This window comes from Chionomys nivalis, chromosome 5 (genome assembly GCF_950005125.1).
Source record: "Chionomys nivalis chromosome 5, mChiNiv1.1, whole genome shotgun sequence".
Lineage (NCBI taxonomy): Eukaryota > Metazoa > Chordata > Mammalia > Rodentia > Cricetidae > Chionomys > Chionomys nivalis.
The window spans coordinates 16,620,083-16,635,863 of NC_080090.1; the positions used below are offsets into that span (position 1 = coordinate 16,620,083).

At 42.1% G+C, this 15,781-nt stretch overlaps 1 protein-coding gene across 1 annotated transcript in view; it reads right to left on the minus strand.

Annotated features, from left to right (window-relative positions):
- Efcab2 (EF-hand calcium binding domain 2) overlaps positions 1-15,781 on the minus strand; it is an 87,140-nt gene that overhangs the window by 38,649 nt on the left and 32,710 nt on the right. The window contains exon 2 of the mRNA XM_057770645.1: positions 14,183-14,267. Coding sequence (XP_057626628.1) covers positions 14,183-14,267 — 85 coding nt within the window. The remainder of the gene's footprint in view (positions 1-14,182; positions 14,268-15,781) is intronic.

Sequence of the window (15,781 nt, forward strand, 5' to 3'; positions counted from 1 at the left end):
ATAGAAGGGGAAATGAGGAAGGGATAGGAAGGTGGCATTTAAATGCCACTACTTTTAAATAGTTCTTTAGATGGCAATGAAGTGAGATGAAGCGATTCCAGTAGGTCTCCATGTGTGAGGCCCTGGGTTCAATCCTAAACACCAGCAGGGATGGAAAGTCCCCCAAGTCTGTGAGGTGGGAGGAAAGGGCAATCACAGCAGACACCTGGATGACTCAGAGCTTCCCCTGTTTCCCGTGGCCTGAATAAAAGCCAAGGCTGAAGACACAGAAGACTAAGCGATCCTCTAAGCTATTCTCACACGGCACTGGTGCCAGGAACATGGGAACACAGCAGAAGGGCCAGGTGGGCACTGCAGAGCTACAGATGGCTTCTAGATGAGCTGGGATGCTATGCTGGCCGTGGTGAGAAAACTGGGCTGCTGATGCTGCAGCCTTAGGAACAGTGATGCTCCCAGGGGTGGGAGACAGAGAAAAAAGAACACAGGCAAGAAAAAGACTGGGCCTTTGTGATGAAAGAGAGGGGGGCTTAGGAAGGGAGAAAACTTGAAAGAGAAACGTAGGAAAGCACCAGAAGAGATGAAAAATGTCAAACATGGTGGTACACATTCGTGATCCCAGCATTTGGGAAATAGAGGCAAGAGAATCAGGAGCTCAAACCCTCTCCTCAATAGCAAGTTCAAAGCCAGCCTAGGCTACATGAGACTCTCTCAAAAACAAAAACAAAAATGATAAAAATATAATTTCAGGAAATACAAAACAGAAATTCCAACAACAAAGGAAAAAACAAGTGATAAAAAATGTAAGTCGAGAATTAGAAATGAAACAAAAATATAAAATAAGAAAACCATAGTGGGAGGGTCTTCCAAGGAAGGAGAAACAGAATGTAGTGCTATAAAGTATAAAGAGGAACTTACAAGGATTACGTGGGGTGGGGGAAGGAAGGACAGAGTAGAAGAGGGGATATGGGCACGACTACCACTAAAGGCCTTTGAAGAGCCTCGTGAAAACCTACTGCTGTAGCATCCTAAAGTATATACATGTGTAAAGGAACTTAAATGGAGTCACTATACAATGGGGAGAGAATACCCCAAACAGACAGCAGACGCTGCCAAACTAAACCCCTAGTAACAAGAATGGGCTATATCTTTTTGAGTCATTGGCCAAAGGAGTGTTCCATAGCTCCCCAAAACACTGTAAGTTATTGCCAACTTGATGATAAGACCCTACCGCTGCTGGGTGGTGGTGGCACACGCCTTTAATCCCAGCACTGAGAGGCAGAGGCAGGCAGATCTCTGTGAGTTCGAAGCCAGTCTAGTCTACAAAGGGAGTCCGGGACAGCCAGGACTGCTACACAGAGAAATTCTGTCTCGAAAAACAAACAAGCAAACAAACAAAAAAAAGACCCTATTACTGAAAATACTACATACTTATGGCATAGAACATGAAGAAATCTAAGTGGTACTCAGATTCACCCCACTAGCTAGTGTTCATACTGCTAGAAGATTCTATACATAGTACCTGAAAAGAAAAGTAATCATTAAATCTCATCCAGCTACAAACCCTGTGAGATTTAGTAATGACCTACCTGCAATATATGCTCACCAATATAATAGAGGCATGAATGTTAGGGAAGTGGGCAACCTTTTTTAAAAATGAGGTTTAAGGCCCACTACCTGAGATGGAACCTACACCTAAGACTGAATAGGTCATGGGCCCTGGGAAAAACCTACTACTATTATTTTGCTAAATGATCATAGAACTAAAATTATTCCTAATGACATATTGCTATACCCATATATCTTAGGGTTTTATTGCTGTGAAGAGACACAGTGACCATAGCAACTCTTATAAAGGAAAACATTTAATTGGGCCTGGCTACAGTTCAGAGATCTGGCTCATTATCAGCATGGCGGGAAGCGTGGCAGCACACAGGCAGACATGGTGCTGGAGAGGAGCTGAGAGCGCTACATCCAGATCAGCAGGCAGCAGGAAAAGAGAGTGCCTGGCTTGAGCTTCCGAAGGCCCACTTCCAGCGACACACTTCCTCCAAGGCCACACTTCCTCCTAATAGTGCCACTCCTGGTGAGCCCATGAGGGGGGCATTTTCATTGAAAGCACCACACCATAGATCAGTACTCTGCTCAACCTTCAGCAGGGAAGCTTCTTGCAGTAGGCAGTAATGAGCACAGAGACGAACAGCTGGACAACATGCAGAGAGGGAGATGCTCAGCCCTAAATGGGATGTCTTTGTCACACCCCTCCAGAAAGGTTCAGGGATCTATGTGGAAAGGGGGAAAGAAAAATTCAAATAGCCAGAGGTGGACAATTTTATGAAATAGCATTTTTCAGACGCAGGGGAAAGAGCGTGTATGAACTCACAGAGATGGTGGCAGCAGGTCCAAGACTTGCACAGGCTCAAGGCTGGCAAAAATCTCAACACAAAAGAGGGGGAGCGGGCACAGGATCCCCGTTCTAGCAAAAAAGCTACTCAAAATTAATAGCTTCTGGGCAAGGCAAGTCAGTTTTCTTCGATGGAGTGATACTGGGTGTATCAACCACAATCCAGGGCAGGCCCCATGCTCAAGAGTGGATGGCTAACACAATAATACTCTATGGTTTTATTACTTTTTTCTCTTATTTTTAAGAGAGATAACACAAAGATGGGTGGGTAGAGAGCAGAGAAAAAGCTGGGAGGGGTTGGGGAATGGTAAATAATATGATAAAATATATGGTAAACGATAAATGGCAATTGTAAGAAGAAAGCAGCAGCTAGAATGATATAAAATGTTAAACTTAGTTAACCAACTTCTAGCAAGTGAGATTTTTAGATCAAGTGAACTGACTGAAAATTATTTTGTTTTTTTATTTAAATCTCATCACATTTATTTGCTTGTTTTTGTGTATAGCCATGTGTGACTATGTGTCTTTATGTGTACCACATGCATCTGGGTACATAAAAGGCCAGAAGAGGGAATCAGAGCCTATGGAGCTGGAGTTCCAGGTGGTTGTGAGCTGCCCAACATGGGAACCAAACCCAGGTCCTCCACAAAAGTGCTCTTACCTGATGAGCCATCTCTACAGCAATTAAACTGAGTTTAAGTGCTTTTTAATATCAACTAGTCTTTAACAGTGGCTTCAGAACGCTTGAAAACCTGACAGCTCCTCTGCTGGCTTCTGCACATAAGTCTCTGATGCCGAGGAGCACCGTCACTTCAGAGAGCTGACACGGGCTGTCCGTGCAAAGTCCAGCAGCTCCTCCATGGTCGTTATTAGGACCAACTCACACAGTAATCTATCTGCACAGAACGCAGAAATCAGCAAAACAGTTGCTTCATTTTTTAAAATTTTCTTTTGAAATATTATTTTATTCTTTATAAATCTGTTTTATGGAATTTCCAATAAACTGACAAAATGAAACATTTTGATATAAATGTTCTAAAATATGGAAACTTTATCCTATTAAAGTACAGAGATGTCTTATATCAATACATACAAATCAGCTCCAAAGCCTTCTAAATAGACGAATTTGTTTATACAGTCAAACAAGGCATCGGGTTGGTTCTTGACATGCAGACATTCGATGGGTGTAGTATCGTGTTGTGGACACACGGTGGCACCAGTGCTATTGAGCTACCCTGTGAGTCGTCCATTAAGGCAGTCAAGGTCAAAAACCACCCCAGTGAAGACAGACTGAGGGCATCTGACGCAATTAAAGGGGGCAAAGGCGGCAAACCATTCGCCCTCTACGATACAGCTGCCCACAACAGTGGTTGGTGCGCACTCAGTTTCAGTAACCGTAACACACTTTGGAGATGTCTAGCAACAAAGCAGAATTTTGGAAAATGGGTTCCATTTATTCAACAAACATTTGCTGAAGATCGCTACGCTGGGAACTAGTCACGGGAGAGAGGACAAAACAAGGGCTGGGCCTTCTTCCCCGAGGAGAGTACTTTTCATACATCCACACTATTTTGATGCTAAATAATAAAATAAAGCTAAAACAAGGGCAAAATCTCTAGGGCCAAGAAAGAACTATCCTGTTCCCAAAAGGTGGCCTCTAGGTTCTTTCTAATCAACTGAAGAGCCTTTAAAAGAACAGAACAAAAATCTGGTTCTTAATTTCTACAAAGTTATTTCTTCTTAGTCACTGTGCTGGAGGTCATGGCCTCAAAAGAACTCTGGGCTCTGTAAAACAGCAGACATAACAGACAGAATCAGTAACTTAATGACACAGCGACTTTGGCTCAGGGCTGTGACTACCGTGGGGAACGAGAAAGGCGAATCCCGGCTCTAGCCTTGGAGCTTGCAACTAGGAGGGACAGAGCATAAACGTAAGTAAGTAGAGCTAATTTTAGTCAGTGATAAGCACTGTGAAGAAATAGCACCAACATTGTTTCTGTTCCTGTCAGTTTGCTGAAGCTCCGGTGATAAAGTGTCACACAATGTGGGGGGAGGGGTGGGGCGCACACAATGTCAGCAACTTCTTTCCTCACCTCTCTGACGGGGAGGTCTGGACTGTGGCTTCACTTAAGGCCTTCCTGCTTGACTGGCTGTGTTCTCATGGGTATCCCTCTAAACAGACCCTCTGGTGTCTGCCCGGTGTAAGCCAGTGTAAGCTGTGTTCTCATGGGGTATCCCTCTAAACACAGACTCCCTGGTGTCTGCCCGGTGTAAGCCAGTAGCAAGCCATATTCCCGGCAGTGAGTCTGACTAGGCCTCTTTTATAGCATCGTTTTAAATCTGATCACCTCTGAAAAACATCTTATCTACACATAAGCTCGCATTTTGAGCTATCAGATTAAGATTTCAAAACACAAATGAGAAACACTTAAGACAGGTATAGGCGATGATTTTTGTTGTTGGTGGTGGTGGTGATGGTGGTGGTGGTGATGGCAGGAGGCCTGGAAATCTTAGCATACAGAAGCCAGGAGTGAGTTCTATCCTACAGCATAGAACAGTGACCAGGGCTTACAAGACCTTTATATACTGTATGAAGATCTGGAAGAAAGGAATTTTAAAAACCCAAAGATAAACGTGTAAGACTGAAATGTTAATTACCCAAGTTGATCATTGTGTACATGTTTGCAATTATATCATGTGTGCCTCATAAATATACAAATTATCATGTGTCAATTTAAAAGAAAAACATTTCAAAACATGAATTTTGAGGAAGGCAATAACATGGTTTTTACCCCCTCCTGTCCGGGCCACTCCACTAGCCTGCATGTCGCGCTCTGCTTCTGCTGTCCCCGTCACCCTCTCCACTGTCCTTACAGCAGCACAGCAAACTTACAAGCCATTGTATCACCTCTTACTCAACACCCTCCACGGCGTCCACCAGCATTGGGGCACTCCTCGCTGGGGGCCTATCAGCCTTCTCGACTCTATCTGTACTGCACTCTGAAACACAAGCCCACTACTCCCTCCTCTGCCTTTCCAGAACATGCTAAGGCTGTGTCCCTTCACGGGACCTTTGTATTTGCTTCCCACTAATTCTAAATATAACTATTTCTAGTCTTCTCTTCCTTTCCTCTTTCCCTCCTCTCTCTCTCTCTCTCTCTCTCTCTCTCTCTCTCTCTCTCTCTCTCTCTCTCTCTCGTGAATGTACACATGCATGAGTGGCCTCGGGAGCCTCTGTGAAAACAGCAAGTGCTCTTAACCACTGAGCATCCCTCCAGCTCCTGCAGTATGCTCTGCTAGCAAATAAAGCTGCACCGGCCTCCTTGCTCTTTTCTGTCAGTTGCCTTGGCTGTTCTAGCTTACTTTTTCACATATCCATTAAAATTCTCTTGTTGAGTTACAGAAAATTTTCATTCCCTTTTGTGCTGAACTTATGTCAATTTAGGATGTTTTGACAGACACCTTTGTTTCAAATTTTCTATCCCTCAAACATGGTTTCCTTCCATGTGTTCTATTTTTATATCACGTGGGTTTTCCTGTGGTATAGTTTATGTATTTCTGTTGCAGTTCTCTCTAAACTATATTTTTGCTATTATAAATGGTCTTACCCTCCACTGTATCATATACCTGGGCTCTCTTTATAGAATCGTAAGGCTCCTGATGTCTATATATTATTTTATTTCGAAATATTTATTCATTTCCCCTTGTAATGGGTGTGGTGGCGAGTACAGTAACATCCATGCCACCGAGAGAAGGTGGAGGTCAGAGGTCAACTCTCGCGAGGCTGGGCTCCCCTGCCACTCGGTGGGAGCCAGAGATTTCTCTCAGGCTGTCAGGGTGCACATAGTGCCTCTCCCTGCGAACCCTGTCACCAGCTTTCTGAGGATTACACTTCCTTCTTACCACTTCACAACGTTTTTTCTTTGCAATAGTTTCTTTACTTACTCTCCTAGATTTCCTAGACATTTGGCCATACATCTGCACATAGTTTTTCTCCCTCCTACTATTTCACATCCAGTATCTATATCAATGTTATCACTTGCCCGATTGTGTTGGTTCATGCCTTGTATTAATATCAATTTACAACAGCAAACGTAGATATCCTTATCTTGTTCCTAATTTTAACGGAAACACTGCACACACCTCCTCATGGAGTAAGAGCCTCAGTTTGGGGCTAAAGAAGCACTCCCTAACGCCTACTTTATTGAGGCTTTAAACTTAGGACCATGCGCTAAGTTCTGCCAAGGCCTCTGAACTACCTACGGGGATGATCCGTGACTTTTCTTCTCAGGTATATTTACACAATGCACTATATTAATAAATGTCTAATATAGCGATACTTTTACATTCCTAGAAAAAAACATAGTTCGCTACTAGATTTTGTTGCTACTACTTAAATTTTATTTTTCAAGACCGGGTTTCTCTGCACAGCCCTGGCAGTCCTCGAACTCAGAGAATCACCTGTCTCTGACTCCCGAATGCTGGGACAAAAGGGGTGTACCACCACTGTCCGACTAGTTGATTTTTAATACTTTTTTGAGATTATAATATAGTTACATAATTTCTTCTGTTTCCTCCCTCCAAACCCTCCATATGCCCCCTTGTTCTCTTCAGAAATATTCTGAAATATAAATTTCAGAAACAATTTGTCAGCTTGGGGGAAAGGGTGGTGGGGACTGAGGCTATAACTCAACAGTACAGAGTCTACCTACTGTTCACAAGGTCCTTCATCAAATTCCTAGCCTAAGAAAGAGATGCAGGAGAAGTGGGAAGGAGGAATAGGGAGAGAGAAAAAAAATGAAGGGGAGGGAATGAAGAGGAAAAGAAAGATTTGCTAATTACTCTACCCATCTTGATATGTGCCCCACATTCCATGACACTGACTCAACTACATGGACTCCTAGACCACAATCCCAAGTCCCCTGGAAGTTAGAGCGGGGCTACAGCTCAGAAGGGAAACATAAGATCCCCACGCCCTACCACAGTGCCCACTAGGACATTAATCGCTAGCACAACCATCAGAGCATGGGTAAGAAACCAGTGAGTTTACCACAGAGTTCCAACTGCCAGTCTAGAGATTGGGTCAGAATTCCTATTAGGCTTAACTACCTCACTGGGATAAGGGTTTCTTCCTGAACATATTTGCTATCTTTTGTGCTGTTTGATATGTCTCCCCAGGTACAACTGCTTGAACCAGAGGTGGCTACTTAACCCCAAAGTCACATCTCTCTAACGGTCTTCAACAGAGGCCCCTGAAGTCTAGCATGAGCTCTGCCCAAGAAGGGTGCCCTTTGCCAACTATTAATAAGTGATCAAAGCATACCTTCCCTGTTCTCCCCAGAAGTTTTGAGGTGAGACATACAGAGCAGTACACCTAGGAGGGGAGCAGCAGAGAAGGCGGTAAGCAATACCCTAAGACTGCAGAAGTCCTGAGTGAGTAAGTAGACACGGGAAGGACCTGGGAGAACGGTCACCAGCACGTTAGCTGAGCAGATTTGATGTGCAGCCACCACAGTGACACGAAATAGAGAGAGAGCCCCTGAAGCCTCTCAACGTCAACAAACACAAACCCAGAACCTGGGCAGCTCAATCCACTGCAGTGGCTTTCTCTTTTTCTTTCTTCTGTGTGTGTGTGTGTGTGTGTGTGTGTGTGTATGTGTGTGTGTGTGTGAGAGAGAGAGAGAGAGAGAGAGAGAGAGAGAGAGAGAGAGAGAGAGAGAGAGAAAGAAAGAGAAAGAGAATAGGTTATCTTGTAAGTAAAAATAATTCATAAGATAACTTGGAGAAATACAAGGAATTTTTTAATTTTTTGTTTGTTTGTTTGCTTTCTGCATGAAACAGTCCTGACTGTCCTGGAATTCACTCTGTAGATCAGGCTGGCCTTGAATTCACAGAGATCCGCCTGCCTCTGCCTCCCAAGGGCTGGTATTAAAGGTGTGTGCCACCACCATCCATCTCAGAATAAAATAAAATTTTAAAGTATTGGTTTTTTTAGAGCAAAAAGCTAAATGGTACTTTCTACATTTGAAATCTCCTAAAATCTTTTCTGAACTTAAATGATGTCTTATATGACACCACTTGAGACTCCAATGCAAATTTATTTTTTTCTTTTGTTAATTCAATAATTTTGAACAGAGTCTTATGCAGTCAGGCTAGCCTAGAAGTTACAAGCTGAAGATAACTTTGAATTCTTGTCCCTTCTGTCTTTAGCTTCCAAGTGCTATGATGACAGTTGTGAGCCACCATATCATGCTCAAGCAAATTCTTTTTATTTTTAAAAACCATGCAATTATGATCATGTATCTATAGCCCACTACTCATCCTATGTCCCAGTGACAAAATAAGGTGCAGGTCTACCAAAGTTCACCGAACTACTTCATGTGACAGCAGGGAAAGAAAGCCAGTGACATAGCTCAGCAGGTGAAGCTGCTTGCTACTAAAGCCTGACCAAGCTAGGTTCAATCCCTGGAGTCCAGCTAAGAGGCCAGATGAGCTGATGTTCATCTGCAATCTATTGGCCCTACACTGTGATGGGAATGGAGACAAGAGCATCACAGAAAGCTCGCGGGCCAGCTAGCATGGAGGATGCAGCACTGCGGGCACAGCAAGGGACCCCTCCAAGGAATGAGGAGGAAGAGCCAACTCCCAAAAGCTGCCTCTGCCCTCCACATGCACATGTGGTGTACATACACACCCGCACCTTCATACACATACATACACTCTCTAGGGGAATCAGAGACGCTTGTACACTCAGGAGCTAGAGATAAAGAGACTCACTTATGAAACAGTCTCTGTACCTTTAGTATTTTTCTCCATATACATATTTCATCTATTCAAATATTTAACTTTTAATCTTATTAATTTCTAAACACAAACTAAGAAACTACATATAAGTAATAATGAAAATATATTATGATCTGTTTTATATTAAGCAAAATCAAAATGCCTCTAGCTAATGATCTTAAAAACCTGTCCAGTATTTTTCAAGGAGCTAGGTTTCAAAACCTAATTTAAAAATGCAAAGGAAAATTAAATGCTTTATAACTCAAAGCATAAAACAACACAGAAATAAATTAAATTTTCATTTACGATATTATTACATATACCACAACATTGCTTATACCATATTAAATAGAAGAAAAAGTTTATAAATTATTTACTTAAAGAATATAAAGTGGAACAACAGCAATAATAGATAATATTATTTGGAGTTAATTGTTTCTGGTTAATAATTTTCTAAGAGCTATAAAAATGTTCACCAGTGACCAGTGTGTGAGTTTGTGTGTCTGCATATGTGCATGAGCCGGTCAAGGGACAACTTTTGGAAGTTGGCTCTCTTTCCATTCTGTGAATCCCAGGAATCAAACACGGATCATCAGGTAAGTACTTTTACCCACTGAGCCATCTCACTAGCTCTATTAATTCATTTAGAAATGAATCTATTGTACATTTATATAAATAAAATATTGTGGAAAATAATGTTACACATCATGTATCCTTTAAAATTCTCATGATAAAACTAAGAGTGAAATTATTTAATACTGGAGGCTGGAAAGATAGCCCAGTGGTTAAGAGCATTGGCTGCTCTTACAGAGGCTGGAAAGATAGCCCAGTGGTTAAGAGCATTGGCTGCTCTTACAGAGGTCTTGGGTTCAGTTTCAAAGCACCCTCAAGGGGAACAGGCTCACAGTTGCTTCTGACTTGCAGGGAACATGGCACCTTCTGCTAGTCTCTACAGGGACCTACACACATTTGTATATACGTGGTGCATAACTGTGGATAAACATACACACTAAACAAAATAAATCTCTAAAAGTATACCTAATACATCCTCTGTCTTATTAATGCGAATAGTTTTAACTTCTCAGTCACATGCGGTACACTGAAGATGTACAGGATGTCTCTTAACCACCTAGAAAATTTCCTGTCCTTCCAGTCCTGTGTGGCAAAAGTGAAAGGAGGGCCACAGAAAACACAAGTTCCTTACCATCAAGAAATTGGGTTGGGACCCAGAAAGTGTGTTTATTCCCAGGTCTGAAGAAGCAGAGGAGACACTTCATAATGTTTCATATAGTAGCAAGAAACCTACAGCTCGCTTGGCATTCCCAATACCAGGCCTCTTTTCTATCTATTATAATAAAAATTCAAATAAAAATCTTTCCATTTATGCACAGCAGAGAGAAGGGGAAAGGAAAGAAGCCACCAATAAAATATTCAAGGCAGCCTAGGTCTACATCAAGGGAAGCAATTCCACAACTCCCCGAGGCCAATGTCCTGCTCTCCTCTCACAGAACAGCTCTTCCTGCCCAATGCAGGCCACTGTATATCCCTTGGCACTCTTGCTACATACAAAAACATTCTTCTGAGTTTTGAGGGGCATTTAAAAAAATTCTTATTTTGTTGTTCAGGCTGGCTTTGAACTTGTGGTTATCCCCCTGCTTCAGCCTCCCAAGTGCTGGGATTATGCGCAAGATCCAATATATCTGACTCAAAGACAGTCCTCTGCACCAATCAGTCTACACAGAATACTGCCTCCAACCCACAGTGTCTGAAGAGTAATAAACTCTTTATCAGATGTTAAAGCATTTTATAAATTGATAGCTCTTACTGGACTGTTGAACTTATTGATGATAACACAATAGATAAGAAGCCAGTTGAAACTGGATCCAATTGTACAAAAGGTAGCATGTTACATAGTAGGCCTAACAATTCAAACAGCAAATATAAACTGCTTAGTAAGTTAAAAATAAACATCTATTTAGACTTTCACTTTTAGTCATAAGTCATAATAAATTCCAAACAGAGCAACTGCTTTATAAATGGAGAGAGTTGACCCTGCTCACCACAGCAGTCCCAGGGCCTCCCTTGGGACTGGGGTACAGCCAACTTGGAAAACGCTGCTGAACAAAAGAAAACTAACTCGACTTCCCACTCCGCTGCTCACTATTGTGCAACCGTGGGCAAGTGTGTTTGTGTCTCTGTCCTTCACATCCAGTTTATAAAGGGCGATTCGTGGTTTGGTGACACCAAAAACATGAGAACGAAGTTCCGTTTAAATCGGAAGTCTAAGGAGTCCAGCACAGCGGCATATACTGTGGAAGTCCAGCACTTGGAGGCTGAGGCAAGAGGACTGCCACGAGTTTGAGGGCAGCCTACACTACAGAGTAAGACTCTGTCTCAAAAGGAAAAGAAAGCAACAAAGAAAAAATAACAAAAGTAATCCAGATTAGAAAGCTGCAGTCATCCACGTTACCACTCTTCAAATATTAATCTTTTAGTGCTAAGAACAATGCCAACTCTCTTAGTAACCATCTATTTAATAAAGTAGACTAAGTTATAAGCACATACACTATCCCTTGGGGCCTCGGCAAAATTGCTTTATTTAGGAATAGGGAAAAGTTGAAGCCCATAAACACATCTTTTTTCCTGAATTGGCCCTTTTACCAAAAAAGTCCTGGCTGGCATCCCCGCCCTATGAGATATGTGAAATTTCCCTTTCACTGCTACTGTCAAGAAAACTAAAGGCAAGAAACAAGCCCAGGAATCCGTGAAGGGCTGGGCTGGGAGGATGAGGGCAGGCACAGTCCGACACTTAGAACTGGAAAAGCCCTGGGGTGACACTGAGCAAAGTATATACGGTCATTTGTCTCCAAAACCGGAGGTGCTACCCCTCTCACACAAATAAAAACATTACAACAAGGTGATGGACTCAAAGCTCCTAGATGTCAACGACAGGACAGCTAGACTGTGGACACCTTTCTCCTTTCCTCTCTCTCTCTCACAAAGCTGGGGCAGGGCTGGAAATACGTAGCACAGCAGAAGAATGCTTGCCTGGCACGTACAAGGCCTTGTCGCCATCCCCAGAGATACCAACCAAACAGATACGTCTAAAGCTGTATGTTCCCAACAGTACTTCTCCCCTGGCCCAGGAGGAGAGCCATTCAGGTTCAAGGAGAGGTTAGAGGACAAGAACTTGTCCATCATCTATCTCGTCCATCTAGTTGCAAGATACTGCTGCATGCTCCATGTTACCAGAAAACCCTGCAACCAACACCATCCCTTCCTGCTGTTTTCCTGCAAGGACACACAGACTCAGCACTCTTTGAAGAGCTGTTCCCATAGAGTAAGATGTGACCAGAGCTTCTGGGAGCTGCACAGTCCTGTCATACTAACCTTAAGTTCCCATCACATTTCCACTGTAATAGCTGAACCAGACTCACACTGCCCATGATGGTTAACCTAGATTGTCATTTTGACAGGACTTAGACTCAACTAAGAGACAAGCCTTTGAGCATGCCTGTGGGATAAGATTAGGTCAGCTTCTGGGCATGTCTGTGAAGGATACTGGAACGATCTCCTTAACACTGGGCCTGGCTAGAATAGGAAGAGATGGGTGGCCCTGGTGTATAAGCAGTTCCCTTGTGCACCACCATAGATGGCTCCCCACTGCTTTGCTGGCCTTGGTACTAGAAGCTCTTAGATTGTGAACTCATCAGATAATCCTCACTTTGCCTGACCCCCTGGAAGAATGGATTCATGACTTTCCCTTGCTGTATGTGGTACAAATCCTACAATTTCTATTAGAATCCTTTGTGATTTCCTTCACTTTCACCCCTAACATAGAGTCTCCCTACCTAGCCAAGGCTGGCTTCAAATTCATAATCCTCCTGACCTAGCTCCTAAACGCTGCAATTACAGGAATGGACCACCACACCTGTATTCTGCTCTAGCTACCTATATTCATGTCTTTCAATTTTTTCATGCTCTGTTTAGCCCATTTATTATTTTACATGAGGAGTATATCATTCTCTAAACATTCTTTGTAATGGTAGCTGGATAATACATATCTATGTATGTTTTATAATATTTTTTAAATTATATATACTATATATAGTACAGTTCAGTATATATATACATATATACTATATTATTACATATAATATAGTACAACAGTTTCTCAACCTGTGGGTCCTGACCCCTTTGGCGTCAAATGATCCTTCACAGGGGTTGCTGAAGATTATCAAAAACACAGATATTTACATTATGACTCATAACAGTACTAAAATTAAGGTTATGAAATAGCAACAAAAAGAATTTTATGGTTGGGGTCATCACAACTTGAGGAGCTATATTAAAGTGTTACGCGTAAGCAAGGTTGAGAACTACTACTATTGTATGTGTAGAATGCATATGGGGGGAGAGGACATCAGGTGTTTTCTTCTATTGATTTCTTTATTCCCTGAGACAGAGTCTCTCCCTGATCCTGAAGCCTGCTGTTCAGCTAGACTGACCACTGAACTCCTGGGATCTGCTTGTCTCTGCCCTCCAATGCTAGGGTATGTGTGGTCACACCTAGCTTTTACATCAGCACTATGGGTCCAAACTTGGGTTCTCATGCTTGCACTGATTGAGCCATCTCTCCATCCCATATTTGTATATTCCAAAATGCAAATTCTATTCGTTCACTAAACAGAGATTTACTGAGTACCAAACATGCGTCATCACTAAAGCTATAATGAAGTTCATCTTTCTTGGCTCACAGTCTGTAGGTTGGAATAGGCAATGATAATATAGTCCACCAACTAGACTACAAAAAATAGGAAACAATTTACCTTGAAGTTGTATTTAACAGAAACGCAGAGCACAAGAAAATAAATACTTTAATAGTATAATAAATGCAAAGTATAGTATAAAAAAGAGAGGGGGAGAGAAAACAGTCTCTATTTTTCTATGAATTGTGTCCATAATTTAGAATTATAAGAACAATAAATATTTCCAAACCTCACGTCTACTGTATTATTTGTTTCATGGTCAAACACTTCAAAGGCGTCTTTGATCTTCTTATGAAATTCTGCCACTATTGCCTCTGCAAAATAAAAAGTAAACAAAATTTCCTTAATTATTAATTCAAAACAAAATCTCAGTAACCTAACTAGAATTTTTTTGTGGTTTTTCTTTGTTTGTTTTGTCTGACCATCCATCTGTCTGTTTTTAGACAAGGTCTCACTATCGCAATACGTGGACCAAGCTGTCTTTCAACTTCCTCAATGCTGAGACTTCAGGTATGTGCTATCATGCCTGGCTAAAGTAGAAAGCTAAATAAGGAAGAACCTGAAAAGTCATTCTTGGTCTCCTCTATAAATTATATGTCATATTAACTCCCTCTGGAAATGCCATAGAATAGTTCTGACAAAAGCAAGTTAAAGAAGGAAGGGGTTATTCCGGTGCATTGCCTCATGTTGGGTAACTCATGGCACCAAACTTTTTTCTAGGGTATAATAGTAAAATTACTTCAATTTTCATCTTGTGTGTGTATGTGTGTGGTATGGTGTGTGTGTGCATGTGCGTATGTATGTGCACATGCATGCGCACGTGTGTGCACATGCCCACGCCAGATGTAGAGTTTATTGTTTCAGATAGATTAGCTAGCCATACCCCAGAACCTGCCTGTCTCTACTCCCCCGCCCCACTTCTGGAGTTATAGATGTGCCCTGCTTCCCCTGGCTTTATGTGTTTGCTGGTGATTCAAATCCATGTGCTCTTGTTTGTACCATCTCTTGTCAATTCAGTGACTGAGCCATGTCCCTATTGAGCAATCTCTGCAGGCCATAATTTTTTTCTCTTAGATGCACAGAGTATATACTCCTAAAAGGCACCACCCAGATCTCAACGGGAGACCTTCCAGCCTACCCTTTATCTAACGTAGTTTGGGTGCCATCCTAGTTCAACACTCAAGACAACAAACACCATCTACTTGTTAGGTCTGCTCATCATCTTTGTTCTGTTCTTGAAAAAGGTTGAAGGTGGGTGAGAGGCATATAAACCCACCTGTGTATCCTTCAAAGCCCTTTAAACAAGTGTGGGATTGAAGCTCACTTACATGAAACAGTGAAGTAGTCAACAAGTATTACTGACAATGTGTTACATTCCAGACACTTCCAAGGTCAGAACAAGAATCCACACAGACAAAAGTTCTGCCTCACAGCTACTTTTATTGGGAAGATATATAAATGCCTACATATTTGCTGACACGTAGGTTGCATGACCTTGAACAGAGAAAAAAAAAAGAGTAAGAGATGTAAAGAGTCCCACCTTAGGGAAAAGGTGGCAGGGACACAACTGTCAGGTAGGAAGAGCCCATCTGTAAACATCTCCAGAAAGATGTCACACAGAGGAAACAGAAAGTGCAGAACAGCAGCCTGAAAATCAGACAGTGTGAGCTGTTGTGTGGGAAGCTGAATCCATTAAGGATTTTGAACTTTCCTCTGAATGCAACGAGAAATCACTGGAAGGTTCTAGACACTATGGTGACCTGATCGATCCTCTTTACACCTTTGTCACTGCGTTGAGAAAACACTGGAAAAGTCACAGAGACCAGGG